Source organism: Vipera berus (assembly GCF_964194415.1).
Source record: "Vipera berus genome assembly, chromosome: 9".
NCBI lineage: Eukaryota > Metazoa > Chordata > Lepidosauria > Squamata > Viperidae > Vipera > Vipera berus.
Genome location: NC_138212.1, coordinates 15,056,715 through 15,078,839, shown reverse-complemented (window position 1 = coordinate 15,078,839; position 22,125 = coordinate 15,056,715). Strand labels below are relative to the sequence as shown.

Here is a 22,125-nt window from a genome sequence, read left to right as displayed (position 1 = left end):
GACTAACTACTGTACAATATTTTATTCCCCCCCTAGGTACTGTACAAGGAGATTTAACTTGGAGTCAATTTCTCCTTAATGGAAAAAAAACTACAAATTAGACAGAAATTGCCCAGCTTGGTTGGAAATATAATTTCTAGGCCAGCAGGTTTAGCAGTTTATTTCCTAATAGCTTCAAAGCAGTGAATGAACTAGCCTGTGTTACGCAGTTTCACCTCTTTTTTATTTATATTTTTTTCAGAGTAAAGACAATCTGAAGGCAACTTAGGTGAGGAACACCCCAATATCAGCGAACAATTTCCTTTTTGTTATTGTATTTGGTAACGTGATCTCAAAGTAATTTCTTAAGATAATTTTTATCTAGAAGAAATGGCATAGAATTGGAAATTGAAAGTAAAATTTTATAAACATTGATACAAGAATGTATCTTAATATATTGTTTTAAATGTAAGCTTTAGCTATCGTTCAAAGTTACAATGTAGCATTCCTACAATTGTGTGATCAAAATTCCAGCGCTTGGCAACTGGCATGTATTTATGATTGTAGTGTCCTGGGGTCATGTGATTGCCATTTGTGACATTGACTGCTGGCTTCTGACAAGCAAAGTGAATAGGGGAAGCTGGTTTGGCTTAACAACCATGATTCACTTAGCAACTGCAGAAATTTGCTTAATGACCATTGCAAAAATCATAAGATCAGGTGCTATTCACTTAACAATTCCTTTACTTAACGATGAAAATTCTGGTCTCAGTTGTGGTCATACCCAAAAAATCTTAAAGTGTGTGTGGGGGTTGAAAGATAATTATCCCCCCAGCTCATTGCAACCTCTGCATTTAAGAAATGAACAGTCACTTACTTCAGCATTTCCCTCAACCTAGCTTCTAATGAAAGTACACAGTCGCCCAAGCATTTTGCTCCAAGTTGTGTTCAGTTGGATTAGTGAAGGTGAAGCGGAGGAAAAGAAAAATACAATTTCTTCGTGTATATCAGAGAGAGACATGATGGTGTTTACTTTCATTAGTTCTCCAGATGAATGCTTAGAACTATACTGCCATCGTATGACCAATGTAGCTTGGTGCAAAGACTGGATGGGTTTCAATGAACATTAAAATTTGAATAAAATATGCCAGGTTTTTGTCAAGAAGTCTGAATGAGATACAGCAAATTCATTCCACAGGACTGAAATGTACTGTTTTGATTTCCACTACTAGAACAATGGACACACTTGTGCTTGACAGGATTAAATATAAAATTCTGTCTTGGAAAACGGAGTTCAGGTAAAATGAATTTTTTTTAATTTGGTTCTTAATCTAGTAGAACATTTAACTGAAGAGAAATATTTTTGACTTGGCTAATGAATATTCAAGATATCAGTTAACCTTCTGAAAGAGAGAAATCGTAAGTGGGTAGGGGATGGTTATATACATTCTACTAAACCATGGTTTGTTTCCCAACATAAACCACCTTGAGCTGCTGGAGGAAAGTGAGAAATAAATCTCATGTGCAGGCTGGGGAGTTCTGGCAGGTGAAGTCCGCCTATCTTAAACTTGCTGAGGTTGAAAAACACATATTTATTTTATTTATTTTTTAATTCCATTTATATCCCGCCCTTCTCCGAAGACTCAGGGCGGCTTACAAACTTAGTATATTCATATTCAAGAAATTAGCAAATAAAGGAGGTGAGGTTTGTCTTTCTTTTGTCCACCCTGGCTTTAACTCTTTTTAATACGCAGCGGAAACCGCGAGTTTCTTCAGAACAGAATAACAGAACTCGCTCCCAAGAGATAAACGTTACCTCAACCTCGTTTGCTTTCTGACGTACCTCCTTCACTTTTTCTCTTTTCTGGGTTGCAATTCCCCGCCTGGTCTCTTAAGCGCTGCAGCTCAATTCTTCCTCCACCACCACCCCTTCCCCAACCATGGCAGCCCTTCGCGCACGCATCTCTATGGTTTCTCCAAACAGAGAGCCTCCTGCTGGAATGTCAACGATTTTTTTTTCCCTCGAGGGACTGAGGTCTGTTTTCATTCGCGTCCTCAGAGTCATCACGAGGCGGAAACCGGAAGTGCTCGATATTTACCAAGACGACGAGAAGATGGCGGCTGCTGTGGGTATAGGAGCGTCTACGGATGGGACGGTGAGAGATGAGTGTTGCTAGAAGAGTGACGGGAGCTCGTTTTAGGCCTGACCGCTGGACTTACTGGACTGCAACCGAAAGATTTAGTCCAGCACACCGCCCGAGGTGCCGCGTTGTGGGGAAGGTTGTTTGTATCCTGGGAAGTAAGGCATTTGGTTTGGCCGGAGTTGCTGCTCTGAATCGGTGGCAGGGATGGGGAACCTGGGCTGAACTACAACTCCCAACATCCTCAGCCAATGTATGTGCGGCCTTGCTGTGAGCTGCAATTCAGCAATGCCTGGAAGATTACTATCTTTGTAGAAAAGAGATCGGTCAAAGCAGAGGGTGGGAAGAGTTAATGGCAGGAAAAGGAATGAGAGAGAGAATCTCATTCTTTTTTGCTTTGTTAATAATATAGGGCGTATAGGTAAATCATGGAAGTATAAGTTTAGACTATTCTACAAATAATCAGAAATTCCATTTCTCATGTATTTAGAAATCGGTTGAGAAAAGCCTTTTACGTGTAGCCTCATGCCTTCTCCTCTTGCATGTTAAAATATTTTGCTCATTGACTGATCGATTGGGACCCATCAAGTTGTTTTTGACTCCTAGCAACCGCATAGATTTTGTCTATGATTGGTCTGTAATCTGTCCTTTCAAGTCTCCCAAAGGTGCACTTCATCACCCTTGTAACTGAATCTATCCATCTTGCTGCCGGTTGTCGTCTTCCTCTTTCCCCTTTCATATTATTGTTAATATATATTATATAAATATAATACTACACAATATATAATTATTAATATTGTATTGTTGAGAGATAATGATGGAGTGGGTTTTGATAAACCGCTCCATCATCCTTCATCCCTTTATTTTAATTGTAATCGGGAGAGATAGTTTACTATTAAAGTTTTTTTTTCCTCCTGGTACTGTGTTTTTAAAGCTCAATAATTATACTTCAAAAGCCTCTGTCTTGAACTTTTTGATCTCTTAGAAAATACAGAATTAGATGTTATCAGTTCCTGAGTGACAAAATTAGACACATCTTGATAATGGTTTTAGACCAGTACAAATAAGACAATAACAGCAGTGAAAAGAATAAAAATAATTGATCCCATTTATTCACCAATTCAGATCCTAAAAATGTCAGGCTTATATGCCAACCATAGGCTAAAATGTAAAAAGCAGTAGAACCAATCCATAACTAGTGAGCTCTGTCAATCAAAAGGAAATGTAGCTAAAATCAGTATGGTAACAAAAGAGAGCAAGTATAACGTGTTTAATGCTTCATTTAGTATGTGATCCTGATTGTGAAGCTGCTTTTTATATGTAGTGTGTTGTATAACCACTTATCTCAATCCCAGATTTATTTTCTTTTACATACATGTGGGGGACATTCCAGATGGTTTCCAACACTTCAGACAGTCCAATGATAGCTGAAGAAGCTGCTGCCCAAAAGAGAGAAGAACGGCTTAGAAAATTCCGAGAGCTTCATTTGAAAAGGGTAAGGTCACTTTGTGACTTTTGGATTTAAGTCCCAGAATAGTAAATCTGTTGGGTCATATCCTTGTGAGATCCAAGGATACTATATAGCTGTCAGGACCCACCCCAATCCACGTCTTAGGAAAACAAAAACTCTTGGAGTCAGTTCTAGTCCAAAAGGAATTTTTACTAGGACATGCTTGGTTGTGGAAATACAAGACAGGACTTGGTATTGTTTTACAGATTGAAACTTTATAAAGAGTTCCCGGTTCAACCCCCCTTCCCTCAACCCCAAATGGAATTAAAATAAATAAATAAAATTTGGTCAGCCCCCCATCATTTTACTTCGTGTCATCCCTTTCGTGGGAAAAAGGGAACTTCGAATTTTTATGGTTATTGCCTTCTTCCTTTACAGATTCAGATGGAGACACAGGCCAGATGCCTTCTTCCCTAACCCTCCCCTTTGTTCCCCCAGTTCAAAAGGTTTCCCTTGGTCTTTGAAATAACCTAAGGCAGGCTGAATCCACATGCGCTCCTCCTTCCTTGGGAGATGGCAGAATCCATGGGGGGGATGTTTTAAACATACATTTATGAATGTGATATAAATGGATTCTGACAATAGCACAGTGTACAAAATTTATGGGGCAACAATTCAGCATGCAAAATAGAGAATGGATTGAAGAGAGTAAAGAGAAAAATAGTTGGTAGTTGTTCAGGATATAAAATTTGTAATAGTTTTTATTTTAATTCTGTTTGCTGCCCAGAGTTACTTGTTGAGGTATATAAATGGGATAAATAAATAAAAAATAAAATAAATATATCTGTATTTGGTACAATCTTAGTACTGGGAGTAGGACTCAGCCATGGAAACTGATCATCTGAGATGTTACATACCTGCATCTTTTCACGATTGCTGAAAGTGAAAATAATAGGAAACCAGGGCTGACTTTATATTTTTGGAAGTGTGTTGTCAGTATCTTGACCAATTAGGGGGAACCTGAGATCCTTGGAATCACTAGCCATAAATGAATGTTTTTATGTTACCAAAGCTGAGGAGTGATGTTACAGGTAGGCCCTGGTTGAAGAAAGAGATCCTAAATTCATCTTGCATATGTAAGTCAGAACTTGTACTTACAAACCAACTGCTTATTCCTAAAAATGGCAGATGGCATTATCCTTTCTGGAGCCAATGAACCACTGTAAACAGGCTGTATATTAAAAACATACAACTTTACCAATTTATCAGCTGAAGAAGGAGAACTTCATTCACCTTTTTTAGTAATAGGCAGCCTTTTCTTATCTAAGGGTTATCCTTAAATCACAATGTTCTTTGCCTGGTTAATGCTTGTTGTATTAGGTTAAAATAATTGACAGTAAGAGCCAGAACAATTGCTATTATGCATTAACAGTCCACCAGTAAGCAGATTAAGAAGCGTCTGTTGCAGGATCTGTTTTTCAGTTTTTATCCGCATTGCTTTGAGAATTTAGCATTCACTGGCAGAGTATTTCTTATTATTGGTAAAGTTTGTTGCTTTGTTAATTTTGTTGCTGCTTATCCCTGATTTGTTGCTATTTTCTAATGTATCAATCGCTGGTACATGGGATTGTTATCTATACATGTTATCTGTTTTTAAAAGAATGAAGCCCGCAAGTTAAATCATCAGGAAGTTGTGGAAGAAGATAAAAGGCTGAAGTTACCAGCCAACTGGGAGGCAAAAAAGTCTCGCTTGGAATGGGAACTGAAAGTGGAAGAAAAGAAAAAGGTAAACAAGCAAATAATATGACATGTACCTTTAAGCCAATTAGAAAACTATATCTTTAGGTTCCATTCTACAAGAGGTCCACGGCTAAAAAAAAAAGTCCCTATAGTTACTACTTTTTCACTGGGTTATATTAGAAATGATATAGTAATTACACCATTGCTGGAAAATACTGGCATCCAAATATAGTCCTTTTGCATTAGTGTGCAAAACATGTGATATAACTAATAATTCTTAAAATCTATAAAATATAGATAAATTTATGTTTTAAATGGGAGGGCTGATATAGTTTGTCAAAGACCAGAATTCTGTTGTTATTCAAAAAATGAGATTTCATAACTGTTCACCAAACACTAGTAAAACCACAGCTTACATAAAACTTTTTAAAATTTCTAGTATCATATTAGGATGCACCTGTGATTTCAAGAAAACTCTTGTTCTGTAGTGTCGTACGTTTGCATCAGCCTACCCAGTGAGTATTTGGATTAAGCAGGATTTAAACAAGGGATTTCATAATTCATTCCTTTTGTCAGGAACTTCTAGAACACTCTCAGAAGAGGTTGGAATTATTATGGATAGAGATAGACCTATCAAAGAGAAATCAACAGCAGATCACGTATAATTCCTTATAAAATTAACTTTATAAAGAAATATAAAATATAAATTTTAGAACAGCCCCAGGAACATTTTTGAGGATATGTGTTTTAAATTATTCAAATGAGTTTACTATGTACTAGGAATGTCTGGTGAAAGGGGAAGATTATGAGAGAGTAAAGCTGCTAGAAATAAGTGCAGAAGATGCAGAACGCTTTGAGAGGAAAAGGAAGAAGAAAAATCCTGATCTCGGGTTTTCAGGTAGGGGGAAAATGATCCTTACTGTTTTCAAATACGTGTTGAGTAAAAATAATGTTATATGCAGTGGTTCTTCCTGTAGTACTTGGCCCTGTGGATCATAAGAAAATTAGAAGACGATCATAAAAGATTTTCAGAATTGTTCATGGTTACCCAACCAAAGTGGGAACATTGTCAAAACTCCCGTTTGTCACGGGTGAGTTCAAATTGAGAGCAAAAGTCAGAGGTACTTGTCAATCAAAGCAGCTTTATTTATTATCTATTATTATTCATATTTATGTAATTGAAGATCCAGGCCAAAAATATTTAAATAAAAATTTAATCATGGCAACTGGACCAAAGTTTATAAAACAGAGACTTTTGTAACTTATACAAGTCACTTCTTCAGTCAAAATGAAAAATTTGGGGTTAGTTAGTCAGAGAGTGGTTGGAATGTACTAACTCTGCCATACTTACTGCAGGGGGGTTTCCCCAAAATGAAATGCAATATGAAGAGCATTATTTACATATTGCATTTCATTTTGGGGAGAAACTCCCAACAGTCAGTCTGGCAGAGTTAGTACGTTCTCACGACTGTTTGACACTATGCTTAACCTAACCAAAAAAATTTCATTTTGACTGAAGAAGTTACTTGGATGAGTAACAAAACATCTCAGCTTAATAAATTTGATACAGTTGCTATGATTTAACCTTTTTAGATATTCTTCATCTTTGTTCCTGAGAAAGGGGTTACACAAACTTATTTATCTTTGGGGAGGGAATCACAGTATTGCTAAGATAGGTTGCCCTGTCTGATAAAAGTTTATTGTTCACTAAGCTAATTTCTTTGCTCTATAGACTATGCAGCTGCTCAATTACGCCAGTATCAGCGGTTGACCAGGCAAATTAAACCTGACCTGGAAAAGTATGAAAAATTAAGAGAAGAAAGGCAAGTAATTTTGTTTCACATTTTTTTTTTACTATTATGTAATAGAAGGGTCTAGAATGAATATTTGCAAATAAGATCATTCCCAAAGGCATATGAATTAGAATATAGGTAGTCCACGACTTAGGACGGTAATTGAGCCCTCAATTTTGGTCATAGGTTATGATGGTTATAAACCAGGCTACCATGTGATTGTGCACATTGCATTGCGAATTTTTTGCTGGGAATTAAAAATGGCAAAAATGTAAATGTCCCATGACCACAGGACCCTGCAAACATACATAAATGTGGCTGGTTGCCCAAAATGTGGTCATGTAAAGTGTGTTTGTGAGGTTGATGAATCTGGGTGTAAGTAGCTTTTTCAGGATACATTATAATTTTGAACGGACACTAAATGACCAGTCATAAGTCAAGGACTACCTGTAAATAATTTTGCACAGGTGGTGTGAAAGTAGAGAGGAAATGTTTCATCCAGCTTGTTCAATCTTGGTTGAAGAGAATGAGAAAAGTGGAAAAGATTACAGATATGGAATCAGAGTAGATTATTAATCAGTGCTACAGTTAATGGGTCAGATTGATATTTTTTATCCCAAATTCCTGAGCTAGAGAAATTTCACAAAGACATTACTGTTAACATTTTCTCCTTTCTCTCCTTCAGCGGTGAAGATTTCTTTCCAACTTCAAATAGTTTACTCCATGGAACTCATGTGCCCTCCAAAGAAGGTGTTGATAAAATGGTTTCAGATCTTGAAAAGCAGTAAGTGCCATATTCGTAATGAAGTGCATGTTTAAATGTATTAAGTAGCTTGTATATGTGTTTTATCATAGACCTCCTGCTGAAGTTCTATTTCAGATTGCATTATTTAAGGACGTTGTACATATAGAGCCCATGTCATTTTCTTTCCTATTAACTTTTCAAATAATATAATTATCAGACAAGGCTTTAAATTGCTTTGCCCCTTTTAAGATTCTAAGTAACCATGTTAACTATAGAACCCAGAGATTGATTTGCTTTGGAGTGGATTAATGAAATGTTTTTTATTCCCCTTGACCCCATTAGCTGAATATACAAGAAAGAAAATTCTATTACTGTCCCAAATGGAAGAACATTCAGTATCTCATTAAAATATGAATTCAAGATGTAAGCTATTAAGAACATAGGCTGAGTATTTGGGTTTCTCTTTCAGAATCCAGAAACGCGAAAAATACAGCCGGAGACGTTCTTACAATGACGATGCAGATATTGACTACATTAATGAGCGGAATGCCAAATTCAATAAAAAGGCCGAGAGGTTCTACGGGAAATATACTGCAGAAATTAAACAGAATTTGGAAAGAGGGACAGCTGTGTAAACCGAAAAGTTCGGGAGGCTGGCCTCGCCTTCGACGTCTGGCTTCTGTAAAACCTTCGTGTGTAAAATATGCTTTGCAAACATGTTCTAATGCTAGAATGAAATTTGCCCACGTATATTACTCCTCCTCTCAAAGAAGGGTATGTTAGAAAAGTTAACTATTATGTAAATGTAGAAAACCAAACTATTTGAAGTTAGGGTTAGTGAACCAAATATTTCATTTTTTGTTTTTTTTAATGAGGATGAGAATGTTGAATCACAAATCCAGATTTTTTTAATGTGGTTTATTTGAAAACCATTAAAATTGTGTTAATTGATGTTAATTTTGATAGTTTGGTTAAACTAAGAGCCAACACTCTTGATGTTTGCTTAATGAGCATCTACTTTATAATGCGATTAGTGGGAAGCCCCCAAAAGTAATGAAACATAATTCAGACAGATGTGCGAAACAAATCCAAATAGTCGTGGCTACTATACACAAAAAAGGCTGGGTTAGAAAGCTCTCTCTAAATATTATTTATCTTTAGAAATGGGTATAGTAGTTTGTACAGGTGGTCCTCAACATGACTGCTTGTTCAGAGATCTCCATAGTGCCCCACTCCTCCACACTTCCCAACACCCACCTGCTACCTTTGCTTACTAACCTGCAGTCATGTGATACCATGCTTCATAGCCATGTCATTTAGTACTGGCAATTCCAGTCCACTTACCATAGTAACCCGAGGAGACTTTATAACAAATTTAAGTCTGTTTCATCAAAAGATGCCATAATTGGGCCAGTTTTATTATTCTGTTACATCAGGTGTCAGATGTGACCAAATGGTCAATTGTGCCTGGGTTAGTGGTGGCACATACTTTCCCCAACAATTGGCTGTTGTTCAGGTTTAATTATTTCCTTTTAGGCCTTTCAAGTTGATGTAGCCATGTAAATGTCTTTTAACGCTCAGTTTTTAACCAAACTCAAAATCTGTAAAATGGCATAGCAGCTTTCCCTCCCAAGTTCTTTTGCTTGTTGGAATTAGGTGCTGCCTCAGTGTGCTTGCTCCTTTTCTGATTGGTGCCAGCTGAGCTCCCAAGCTAGGCAGGAATCCCACCAGCATATGGTAGCTTCTAGTTCTGGCAATTGAGATAACCCTCTTGCCTGTCTGATATTGCTGCCTATAATTGGTACATTCCTGAAAAATCTGGGGTGTGGTTCTATTTGCTAGATAGTATGGAGGCTAATGGGTCCATTTCCTATGAATTTTCAAGGGCTGTATCTCCAACTATCAGTTATTAGTGGTTAACATAATACTATATTACTATGAGTCTACTGCATTTGGAGTTGGTTCCACAACTGATGGCAGTACAGAAGACTTAGTTGATGCAGTTTGAGTACTGTTTAAATTGATGGTTCTGGCTTGCCTTTACAGAGCTTGAGGCCAGGTTCTGAAGTCTCTTTCCTCTATCTTGGCTTCCTGCTTGCATTCTGTCAATAGAATCTTACATCTGATGCAAGACAAGGTCTACTCCTGCTCTGGGGCAAGAGAAAATAGTTCAGCCCTGTATAAGAGTTTGGGAAGACCTTTAAAGGCTCACTCAAACTCTTCCACTTTAAAGAAGAAAGCTTCCAAACATAAAGGAGGAGCTTGATCACACCATTGCCTAGGGGTTTGTTAATTTTCCAAGATTAATTATGAAAATTTGGGGAAGTCATGAGGATGTGCTCAGCATGGTTAAAGATAGATGTTTTAGTAATATTTTTGTATCTACCTCGATATCTATAAAATACCACAATTGTTAATTCAGAAGGCATCAATTTTACCTGTGACCATATAGGTTTCTGCTCAAGTAAAGTGCAGAATTGTAAAAGCTTTTAACACTTAAAACTTCTTTGCACAGAGTTTTCTTTCTCTCAAAATATAGCATCTCCAATAAAATAACTCAGAAGTTCTCCAATTTACAACCCACTCAAGAGCACTTTTTAATTTAGTATTACTGCATTTCTTTACTAGAAACATTGGTTGTCTCCAGATAATGTATTAATAGCTTGGATCCTATACTTACCAAGGGCAACCATACACAGGACAAAGCTATTAATTCTCATTTTAATCTAGCAAAGAGATGATTTCCAGCCCCTCCCCCCCAGGGCATACTTTCTTTCAGCAACATCTTGAACTGGCAATATCACTTAAGCAAAGGCGGCTAAATTTGTAGATATGCCTTATTTGGGTAATTGCAAGGAAAAGCAGGTGCCCAGCAACTCCAAAAATTGTTAACGTTCATTTTGCCCCTTTAAACTCCCTGAAAACATGTGGACTGATCTGGATGTTTGAAGTGGTGCTTCTGATACATTATACTTCTGCTCTTTTCAGGTACCCATTTTACCCTTTAACACAAAAGCTGACAGAATAATTCAAATTCAGTCTGTTCCATGGGTGGCAAACATTCCAGGAGGCTCACCAACAGTTTATGGTTAATGTATTCCTGTACCCATATACTGCTTGGGTGTTTTAGATTTCAGACAACAGAATCTAATCAAATATGTGATTTGCTAAAATAGCTATTTTTTTGCATGTCTTGTTCCTTTGAATAAAGCAGTACAATTCCACAGAATATTCAAAAGTTTATTTGAAATACTTTACTATTACAGATTTTTATGAACATTGCAGAAAATACGCAACTTGTATGAATTCATCCTTCACTAATTTTGAATGCCATTTTTTCTTGATTATTGTAATGTTATACAGTTCAAAACATTTGGCTGTAACACAGTATTTACACAAGGTATGAAATTCAAAGATAATCAATAGCATATTTAGTACCTAAACTTGCCGTGACCAGCCTTTTCTGCTTGAAGCATGACCTATTTAAATGTTTGTATCAAGCTTATTTACAGCTAAAAACTTTAAATTTCATATTAGAAGTGTTTCTTACAAAAGTGCAAGGAGAGCAATTTATGCAGTGTTAACAGGCAAGGATTAATATGCAAATACTCAAACTTCACTAAAGCATCTTTTGTTACCTTTATACTTACTGCAACAAGTAGTATTTTTGTTAAAAGTGAAACATTTAACTACATAGGACAGGGGTCAGCAACCTGAGACAGCAAAAGAGCCACTCGGAACCGGTTCCGTCACACACACACCAAAAAGTGGGAGCTGCAAAATGTGCGTGCGCCTGCATGCACGCGTGCACATGCGCAGAACAAGGCAAAACATGCACCACCCTGATGCCCGTGCCACATCCTGAGCCGCACGCACCTGTCGCCGCCCAGTGCCACCAGCCTACCGGGGGGGGGGGGACTCGCAGGCCGAGATGACTGCGGAAGGCCGTGCGAAGACGAGGAAGGAAACGGACTTTTAGAGGATCCCGCCCGGGCCCCCCTCGGAGGCAACGGGCCCTTCCCCGGCCGAAGGAAGCCTTGCGTCTCCCACAGCGCGGCTCCCCCGAGCTGGGAGGCACCTGCGCAGCAGCGGCGGGTCCCCCTAGCAACGGGCGCTGGGTTGCGGCGCCTTCAGCCCGGGCACCACCGGAGCCACCCAAGCATCCTGCCCCTCCCCCCGGGGCCTCCAAACCTCCGCGTTTGATGAAGGCAGCAGCTCTCCAAACGGGGCGGCGGAGGTTTGGAGAGCTGCGCAGCTCTCCAAACCTCCACCTCCGTTTGGAGAGCTGCTGCCTTCGTCCGCGTTTGAAAGAAACACAGATGAAGGCAGCAGCTCTCCAATCGGGGAGCTCTCCAAACCTCCTACCCAAACCTCCGCCGCCCCGTTTGGAGAGCTGCTGCCTTCATCTGTGTTTCTTTCAAATGCGGACGAAGGCAGCAGCTCTCCAAACAGGGAGGTGGAGGTTTGGAGAGCTGCGCAGCTCTCCAAACCTCAGCTCTCCAAACCGACCACTCCAGGCCGCTCGTATTTATGTTGCAGACTCATGGGCGCCGTGAGAGGAACCGCTGCCTCTCCTGCCGCCAAACGCCACGAGGCTGATCCTCGCGCAGCGGCAGGGATGGAAAGGGGGGGGTGCGCCAACCCTGCAAGCAGCAGGAATAGCGGCTACAGCACTTTTAAAGCCTCCCCACCCTCTGACCACTCCGGGCCACTCATATTTATGCTGCTGACTTGTGGGTGCCGCGAGAGGAACCGCTGCCTCTCCTGCCGCCAAACGTCGCGAGGCCGATCCTCACACAGCGGCGGGGATGGAAAGGGGGGGTGCACCAACCCTGCAAGCAGCAGGAATAGCGGCTACAGCACTTTTAAAGTCCCCCCCACCCTCCAACCACTCCAGGCCGCTTGTATTTAAGCTGCAGACTCGAGGGCGCCGCGAGAGGAACTGCTACTCACCTTTCTAGTCCTCCTGTCTCTTCCTCCACTGCCGCCAAGTGCAGTCAGATTAAAGAAACAAAGGTTTGTGGGCAGTCCCACAAACGGCTTGTAGGCGGTCTCACAAACCAAAGTTCAACCAATCAATGCAAACTTTGCAAGTTTTTTTTTTGGTGAGAAGTTTGAATTGATTATTTAACTATTTTAGTGCCACTTTTTTTTTCAGGACTAAACATGGCGGAGGAGGACTGGGAGCCGCAGGTTGCCGGCCCGTGACATAGGTAAACTGAATTACTAACAGGAGCCATAAATCACTATTTATAAAGTGCTTAAAATTATAAAAGGAGAAACCTTCATTAGTTCTTATGTTACATATACCACAAACTAAAAACTGTAAGATATTATGTCTGTAACATAATCCATTTCAGTCAAAAATCCTACCTGTATTCTCTGGGTTTTTGTACTCCATTTTCTATCCGCAAAACAAATTCTAGTTTCAAATGAGGTAACCTACATTTAAATCTCAAAAATGAGATATTTTGAATTTCATAATATTTCAGATGCTATTAACCAGAACAAAACTATTAGCGTGCTCTGAAAGTTGTACTTTTAGGTGAAAAATTACGAAACAGGACATTTTTCTCATTCTTAACAGGAATCCAATGGCCAATAGAGCCATTTTCTCTCTTCTCTTCCTGGAGATACTCCAGGATTTTTAGAAAGCAGAATTGCTGACTTCAGGGCCAGTAGCCTTGGCATTATATTCTGAAAAATAGAAAATTAGAATAATTTGTCAGTCATTATTCGTTCAAATAAATAATACATGTTTATTCTTAGAGGTAGCATATTAAAATGGTGGAATTTTAGGATACTCCTGCAGTATCCTAAAACTACAATCCTTCCTAAGAATGTACAAAAATAGTGTTTCACAGAAATTACATGAACAAAATGCAAAAACTCACAAAATCAGTGCCATATAAACATTAAGTAGTTTGCTTTTCCTAATTCAACAGCCATGAAGAAATAGTTTCTCCTATAGGAATATACTTTGCATGGTTTTGAATTAAAGGTGCAAGGATAACAAAATAAGTTAGAAGGGACCTTGGAGGTCTTCTAGTCCACCCCCCTGCTCAAGTGGGAGGCCTTATACTGTACCATTCCAGTGGCTGGAATGTGAAAATTCCTTGCATGCTAACTTGGGAATAACTCTCCCTAAATTGAACTGGGCTGGTTTCTGAACAGAGCTGTGTAGGATTGCAAAACAATCCTCCACTAAAATTGCTAATCAGTTTCTTGCTTTCAGACAAATAAACTTATGTTAGGACTAAGAGCAATGCCCTTCGTCACAGATGTCATTCCATTTTTCTCTTCTGTTCGTCTGTTAGAAAGAGAAGGTTTACACTGCCATCTAAATACCGTATATACTTGAGTATAAGCCGAATTTTTCAGCCCACTTTTTGGGCTGAAAAATTCCACTTCGGCTTATACTCCAGTCAACAAAAAAACTTACCGAGGACTTGTGCGCGGCCGAGGCTTTGGTGCTTTCGGGATCGCCCGCACCTCTCCCAAGCCACCGCCGTCCGAGACCTGCCGAAGTTTGGGGAGGTTTGGGGAGGTGCGCGCGCACCTCCCCAAACTCCGCGCCTTGCCTGCCTGCTTCTTTCCGCAGCGGAAAGAAGCAGGCAGGCAGGGCGCGGAGGAACGGAGACTTGCCGACGTTTGGGGAGGTTTGGGCGCCTCCCCAAACCTCGGCAGGTCTCCGTTCCTCCGCGCAGACCTCCCGACGTTTGGGGAGGTTTGGGCGCCTCCCCAAACCTCGGCAGGTCTCCGTTCCTCCTGCCGACCTTTGGGGAGGTTTGGGCGCCTCCCCAAACCTCCCCAAACCTCGGCAGGTCTCCGTTCCTCCTGCCGACCTTTGGGGAGGTTTGGGCGCCTCCCCAAACGTCCCCAAACCTCGGCAGGTCTCCGTTCCTGTTTGGGGAGGTTTGGGCGCCTCCCCAAACCTCCCCAAACCTCGGCAGGTCTCCGTTCCTCCGCGCAGACCTGCCGACCTTTGGGGAGGTTTGGGCGCCTCCCCAAACGTCCCCAAACCTCGGCAGGTCTCCGTTCCTGTTTGGGGAGGTTTGGGCGCCTCCCCAAACCTCCCCAAACCTCGGCAGGTCTCCGTTCCTCCGCGCAGACCTGCCGACGTTTGGGGAGGTTTGGGCGCCTCCCCAAACCTCCCCAAACCTCGGCAGGTCTCCGTTCTTCCTGCCGACCTTTGGGGAGGTTTGGGCGCCTCCCCAAACCTCCCCAAACCTCGGCAGGTCTCCGTTCCTCCGCGCAGACCTGCCGACCTTTGGGGAGGTTTGGGCGCCTCCCCAAACGTCCCCAAACCTCGGCAGGTCTCCGTTCCTGTTTGGGGAGGTTTGGGCGCCTCCCCAAACCTCCCCAAACCTCGGCAGGTCTCCGTTCCTCCGCGCAGACCTGCCGACCTTTGGGGAGGTTTGGGCGCCTCCCCAAACGTCCCCAAACCTCGGCAGGTCTCCGTTCCTGTTTGGGGAGGTTTGGGCGCCTCCCCAAACCTCCCCAAACCTCGGCAGGTCTCCGTTCCTCCGCGCAGACCTGCCGACGTTTGGGGAGGTTTGGGCGCCTCCCCAAACCTCCCCAAACCTCGGCAGGTCTCCGTTCCTGTTTGGGGAGGTTTGGGCGCCTCCCCAAACCTCCCCAAACCTCGGCAGGTCTCCGTTCCTCCGCGCAGACCTGCCGACCTTTGGGGAGGTTTGGGCGCCTCCCCAAACCTCCCCAAACCTCGGCAGGTCTCCGTTCTTCCTGCCGACCTTTGGGGAGGTTTGGGCGCCTCCCCAAACCTCCCCAAACGTCGGCAGGTCTGCGCGGAGGAACGGAGACCTGCCGAGGTTTGGGGAGGTTTGGGGAGGCGCCCAAACCTCCCCAAACAGGAACGGAGACCTGCCGAGGTTTGGGGAGGTTTGGGGAGGCGCCCAAACCTCCCCAAACAGGAACGGAGACCTGGGGAGGTTTGGGGAGGCGCCCAAACCTCCCCAAAGGTCGGCAGGTCTGCGCGGAGGAACGGAGACCTGCCGAGGTTTGGGGAGGTTTGGGGAGGCGCCCAAACCTCCCCAAACAGGAACGGAGACCTGCCGAGGTTTGGGGACGTTTGGGGAGGCGCCCAAACCTCCCCAAAGGTCGGCAGGTCTGCGCGGAGGAACGGAGACCTGCCGAGGTTTGGGGAGGTTTGGGGAGGCGCCCAAACCTCCCCAAACAGGAACGGAGACCTGCCGAGGTTTGGGGACGTTTGGGGAGGCGCCCAAACCTCCCCAAAGGTCGGCAGGTCTGCGCGGAGGAACGGAGACCTGCCGAGGTTTGGGGAGGTTTGGGGAGGCGCCCAAACCTCCCCAAACAGGAACGGAGACCTGCCGAGGTTTGGGGACGTTTGGGGAGGCGCCCAAACCTCCCCAAAGGTCGGCAGGTCTGCGCGGAGGAACGGAGACCTGCCGAGGTTTGGGGAGGTTTGGGGAGGCGCCCAAACCTCCCCAAACAGGAACGGAGACCTGCCGAGGTTTGGGGACGTTTGGGGAGGCGCCCAAACCTCCCCAAAGGTCGGCAGGTCTGCGCGGAGGAACGGAGACCTGCCGAGGTTTGGGGAGGTTTGGGGAGGCGCCCAAACATCCCCAAACAGGAACGGAGACCTGCCGAGGTTTGGGGAGGTTTGGGGAGGCGCCCAAACCTCCCCAAACGTCGGCAGGTCTGCGCGGAGGAACGGAGACCTGCCGAGGTTTGGGGAGGTTTGGGGAGGCGCCCAAACCTCCCCAAACAGGAACGGAGACCTGCCGAGGTTTGGGGACGTTTGGGGAGGCGCCCAAACCTCCCCAAAGGTCGGCAGGTCTGCGCGGAGGAACGGAGACCTGCCGAGGTTTGGGGAGGTTTGGGGAGGCGCCCAAACCTCCCCAAACAGGAACGGAGACCTGCCGAGGTTTGGGGAGGTTTGGGGAGGCGCCCAAACCTCCCCAAAGGTCGGCAGGAGGAACGGAGACCTGCCGACGAGCCTTGGCCACACAGGGTATTCCTGTGTATTCAGGCTTGCAAAATGGCGGATCGAGCCTCTGCTGGCGGCAGAGGCTTGCAGAACGGCGGATCGGCTTATACTCGAGTCAATAACTTTTTCCAGTTTTGGGGGGTGAAATTGGGGGTCTCGGCTTATACTCGAGTCGGCTTATACTCAAGTATATACGGTAACTCAAAACAAATGGTCTGCTCTAGTCTCGTGCTTAAGAAACACTACAATTGTTAATCTGAAAATATTTCTATCAGGTTTCCAAATAAGAGTTATTGCTATTAAGAAGTGCAGACAAGTAGCTGGAATTTATGTTCATCTTTGCTATTTTCAGTAGATACCCATCCCTAAATTTTAGTTTCTTGTAAAATGGATTAATGGAAAGGTTACACTTCATTAAGAATTACATTTTGTTATTTCCTATTAAAGAATTGAGGAAATATTTTCAAATAGGCAGTTCCTAAGCTGTCTTTTAATACCTAGAACATGTACAGTATTTTAATATCACCTAACCTCACTGCTTAAGAAAGTTTAGATTTTTAATTTTGTTCAATTTTATATAAACATTTTCCAACCATTTCAGACTAATTTGAGCCCCTCCCATGAGTCAGAACTAAAGCCAATAACCAATTACCAACAGATTGTCATGATTTCTGTAAGACAGGGGGAAAAAAGCATGTAAAATGTGCTGTGTGTTTGGATAATGGATTTCTGGAAACGATTTGTTCCATGACAGTTTGACAGGTACTACTGTACATTCTGTTTAAAGTTTAAAATCCATATATGATATAGTTTGACTAGGTTAACAAGAAAAATAGAAAAAAAAAATTATATAAAAAAATATTCAGTTTTATTAATAGGATTCTTACTTTTAAAAAATCAGAAGTCGGATGATTTCAAGATTACATAGTAGTTAAGATTTGGTAACCAGAATTAGTTTTTTAAAAAGTTTTAAAAAATTATTTTAGAATGTACATTTTAGTACATTTTTTCATAAACAAGTCAATGCAATGACTTTCAAAACAAGCCAATAATTCAACAATTGCACTGTAATTTAAAGGCAGATATCTAACAACATTCACAAAATTGCAAGGCTTCTGATGTATTTATTTCTTTTTCCAAGACTTGCTGTTATTTATAAGGTACACTGTAAGATGCTTCAAATACTGCCATTTTCATATCTGGACAAAGAATTTTCCAAATAATTTTGAAATACTTTCTTCACAACCCAAGATTTTTTTCCCCTTAAATACCTTTTTCTGTCAAGCGAAGAGGGGTTTTACTGTGAGATCTTGTTTGGGAACGGTTTCTCCACCTTCTATAATGGGTGTCAAACTGCCAGACCGCATGCGTCACACCAAAACCGCGCCTACCCCATTGCCAGCAATGGGAAAAAAGCAGTGATACGTTATAACATGTCATGTGACGTTGTGAGTTTCACACCCATGTTCTATAGGTTTCCAGACATATGATTCTTCCAAACCTATAGTATCCTCGGCTTCTTGATCTGTAATATCTGTGATAGTATGATCTAATAGGAGATCTGCTCCGTGATCAGTATCTTGGACGTATGTCTTCTGTAATATCTAAGATGGTATCTTTCCTGGTATCCGTAATTGTGTGATCTTGATCAACTCCTGAAATAAGATCTTGAGTATCCTCTGGATCTCTGAAAACAATTTCTTTTAGCATGCGATCTTGATCTGCTTCTTGATCTACTCCAGCTTGTGGAAGATGAAATACTTGAAGTAGAACTTGAACTGTAAGATGTATCACTAGAAGATACTGAGGAGGATCACCTGCTCCAGCTCCTCCTTGAACATAATGAAGATCTATCTCCCTTTAGGTGAGCTCAGAATAAAGTCATCCATGAATCCTGTCATCTCATCTGTCTTCTTGCTCACTTTCTGCTTCTCAGTAATTTTAAAACATGTCCTTTCTGTTGTCGCTGTCCAGTCTCGATTACTTTAGATTAAAAAAAAAAGTCTTAGAAAACCACAATACTGTAAACTTAAATTTCTCCTACTACTTATGTCTTTCTGACCTGCTTTATTTCACGTTCCATTTTATAACAATCACTAGAACTATTTTCCAACCTTATTCAAATTCCTAACAATAATCAAGTATTTAGGAGACAAGCCTAAGCAATTTACTCAGACATCTGTTTCACTACTAACACAAAACAGCAGGATTAGAATTCTTTTAACAATGTGCCCACAAAGATTAAGAGTCTATAGCCGCACTTAAGTCAAAATGCAGCTGTTCCATAACAGCCTTTCCTTCTATACATCTGTTCCTTTTTTCCTTATTTTCACTTTCATCATTGTTAATAAATTTGCTGCATATTTAGAAAGATTGTACCCTGCTGTTTTCTTCTATCTCATAACCACCAGTTACAGAATTTCAGATTACAAATATCCTAGCTATAAAACATTAACTCAACCGTACCCCAATTCATAGTTTAAAATTACCATCAAGCGCTACAGAAATCTTTCTTCTTGCAACTTCCATTGATTTGGGAAGATTCCTGTAAAAAAAATCAAGTGAACAACTAGATCAATCTCTTCCTAATGCAAATATTATTTTTCCTACTAACATCAGATTTATTTCATAGTAGTTTGAAATGAAATGCACTGTAAAATCGCACTGATAGAGTAAGCATTCAAGCACACCTTGAGGTACTATAATCAATACATGGGGAGAAAAATTGTGTTCAGTCAAACATGTCGTGATGATCCATCTACAATATTCAAACCAAATCATCAAATTAAAAAGCTATCAAAATTTGCACAGTATATCAAGCCATGTTAATCACTCTTGCTTAATTTGCACAACACTGAACCACAAAGCAAGCATGAGCAATATGCAAACCCAGTCAGCACAAAATTTCACATACTGGTACAGTATTAAACTTTTGGCTAGATGGTTCTTAATTTCTCTGTGTTAAGGTATAGCTTACAGAGTGCTTAATAGTTAGAATTTAACCATTTCTCCTTCTTGCCCGCACATTAACAATACTTTACCTAACCCTATCTTTGGTTATTGTAAATATACTCAATGCCTTTGGTTATTATTTTAAACGTATTAGGAAAAAAAGGTTCAAGACCAGGAGGAGGAGGTTTTTTGGCAGTTACAAACGTAATCCAATGCTCCTTCAAGTTTATAGCCAATTAAAGGGAGGGCTGCAACAAATGAAAGATAGGAAAAAATTAAGACATTTGTTTAGCTACAAATTAAGAAAAAAAATCTGTAATTTGCCCATTAAAATCTGGTAGCAGCAGAAATTAGGTACAATGTCTGTATAAACCAAAGCAATTGGCACTCGTCTTTACAAAAACAAAACAGATTTCCAAATAAAAATTTCAGAACCGAAGGGAACTTTACGGCCAATGAGGAATACGGAAGAATTTTACCAAACAAGGCGAAAAAGGTGGGCTTTGCGGTCAGATTTTAACGAAGGGAAAACCCAGTACAGATTTCTACACACCTCGAGCAGCTCCAAGCCGATTTTTATAGCCAAGGCTGGCCAAAGGGAAGCCCAGGGCAAGCTTACCTCGCCCCTGCCATAAACAAGAGACAACAACTAATGGGCGAGCTCTCTTCCGTCTTTCAACAGCAACATTTTAATGCCCCGAAAGTCGCGCCCTGGCATTCCCAGGCCCCGCAGCGTCTTCGAGTGAGGTGGAAACCCGATACCTCCATCAGCCCTTTAGGTCAGGGGTCTTCAAACTTGGCCCTTTTATGACTTGTGGACTTCAACTCCCAGAATTCCTCAGCCAGCTTTGCTGGCTGAGGAATTCTGGGAGTTGAAGTCCACAAGTCATAAAAGGGCCAAGTTTGAAGACCCCTGCTTTAGGTGTAGCCTTAACCTCACGCGGGGGGAGGAAGGGGGCGTGCGGTTAAATCAAGGTTAACATTGTAGGAACGTAGCCTTCGTGGCGAGTTAATATTACGCATTTTTTAAAAAAAACCCGAGCGAGACTTACTGGCTTCCCGGAGGTCCCTGAGGGGAGAGCTCGGCTTCGTTACTCACTGCCATTACAGCAAAGTAGCCGAGACGAGGAACGGCTCGAAAAAAACACTCCAAATTCCTCACGCTAACGACGAAATAGGTGAAAAGCCCGCTCGGCTGCCGCTCAAGGCGACACCTCAGGAGGAAACTGGCTGGCCGTCACCAGCCGCCGCCAAGCAGATCCTCTCCTGCGAGCGCCCGACGGAAGAAACCAGAAGCTTCCAGAAGAGCTTAGAGAAGAGCTCGTGTAAAGCGCGCGACTCCTCAATATTCATGTAGCTATTGCGCAAGCGTACTACAGTGAGGGCGGGGCCTATGTGTTTCCCCATAGAGCAGGGGGTCTGCAACCTTGACAACTTTTAAAACTTGTGGACTTCAGCTCCCAGAATTCCTCAGCCAGGTGGTTGAAGAATTCTGGGAGCTGAAGTCCACAAGTCTTAAAAGTTGTCAAGGTTGCAGACCCCTGCCATAGAGAGAGGGTTCTGTCCCTCAGCTATTGTGCTGTGCAGTTCTTGATTTACAACAGTTCACTTAGTGACCATTTGAAATTACAACAGTACTGGGAAAAATGACTTATGACCATTTTTCACACTTATGACTGTTGCAGCATCCCCATGGTCATGTGATTTACATTGGATGCTTGGCAACTTTTTTTAAATTACATTTATATCCCGCCCTTCTCTTTAGCCTGGCTGAAGAATTCTGGGAGTTGAAGTCCACAAGTCATAAAAGGGCCAAGTGTGAAGACTCCTGGTTTTTATTCTAGTGGCTTGCCCTGTCAGTGTGGGTGGAAGTGGTCTTAACGATTCTTTGGTTGTTTATTATTAGCTTATTTGGCCACAGAAAAATAGGTAGAAATCAAAATAAATCGCGCAAACTATGTCTCAGTGCACAATTAAGGGGGAAATGGCTATATAATAAAAACAAATTGGTAGAAGAGGGTTTAAAAAGGGCACTGGGAAGGAGATAAAGCCAGTCTGTGAGCAAAGGTGATATGAGGATGCTTTGGCATCCAGGTGGAGAAAAGGCCAAACAGTTTATTCAAGGAAAAGGGGCATTTGGTTACCTTACCCTCACAGAAAAAAAGAGTAAGCCTACCAAAAAATATACTTGCAGTCCTGTGTGTACTTCCTAGGGAATTCCTCCCACTGAATTAGAAATCGGGAATCTTTCAGGTACATCTCACGAACCTCGCCGTACCACGGAAAGCTATCATCGGCGTCATTCTTAAGCGTAAAAAGCATCGGCGGGGGGAATAGCCACTTCTTTTAAACACGCC

At 42.1% G+C, this 22,125-nt stretch overlaps 2 protein-coding genes and 1 long non-coding RNA gene across 7 annotated transcripts in view; 1 reads left to right on the top strand and 2 right to left on the bottom strand.

Annotated features, from left to right (window-relative positions):
• RUNX3 (RUNX family transcription factor 3) overlaps positions 1 to 1,009 on the bottom strand; it is a gene marked incomplete at its 3' end in the record, with an annotated part of 232,507 nt that extends 231,498 nt beyond the window's left edge. For all 3 annotated transcript variants that reach the window (XM_081335173.1, XM_081335175.1, XM_081335174.1), the window contains exon 1: positions 857 to 1,009. The remainder of the gene's footprint in view (positions 1 to 856) is intronic.
• Positions 1,010 to 2,073: 1,064 nt separating this feature from the next.
• On the top strand, positions 2,074 to 12,084 carry SYF2 (SYF2 pre-mRNA splicing factor). 3 transcript variants are annotated; one of them, XR_014027396.1, is made up of 8 exons: positions 2,074 to 2,135; positions 3,514 to 3,615; positions 5,231 to 5,356; positions 6,091 to 6,208; positions 7,043 to 7,133; positions 7,789 to 7,887; positions 8,318 to 8,622; positions 11,115 to 12,084. XR_014027396.1 is itself a non-coding variant. In XM_081335178.1 (7 exons), exons 1-7 carry the CDS (start codon positions 2,094 to 2,096, stop codon positions 8,481 to 8,483), a joined length of 744 nt encoding a protein of 247 aa, XP_081191304.1. In that variant the 5' UTR covers positions 2,074 to 2,093; the 3' UTR covers positions 8,484 to 11,077. The 3 variants fall into 3 exon arrangements, 2 of the variants coding, with proteins under 2 accessions (XP_081191304.1, XP_081191305.1); XM_081335178.1 differs by lacking the exon at positions 11,115 to 12,084 and having other exon boundaries at positions 8,318 to 11,077; XM_081335179.1 differs by lacking the exon at positions 11,115 to 12,084 and having other exon boundaries at positions 2,091 to 2,240; positions 8,318 to 11,077.
• A 180-nt stretch (positions 12,085 to 12,264) lies between these two features.
• On the bottom strand, positions 12,265 to 21,149 carry LOC308672519. Its single transcript, XR_014027442.1, has 4 exons — positions 20,821 to 21,149; positions 19,306 to 19,361; positions 18,088 to 18,799; positions 12,265 to 13,545 (listed from the first exon to the last, which is right to left on the bottom strand). It is a non-coding gene; the product is annotated as an uncharacterized lncRNA (long non-coding RNA).
• Between the last annotated feature and the right edge of the window lie 976 nt (positions 21,150 to 22,125).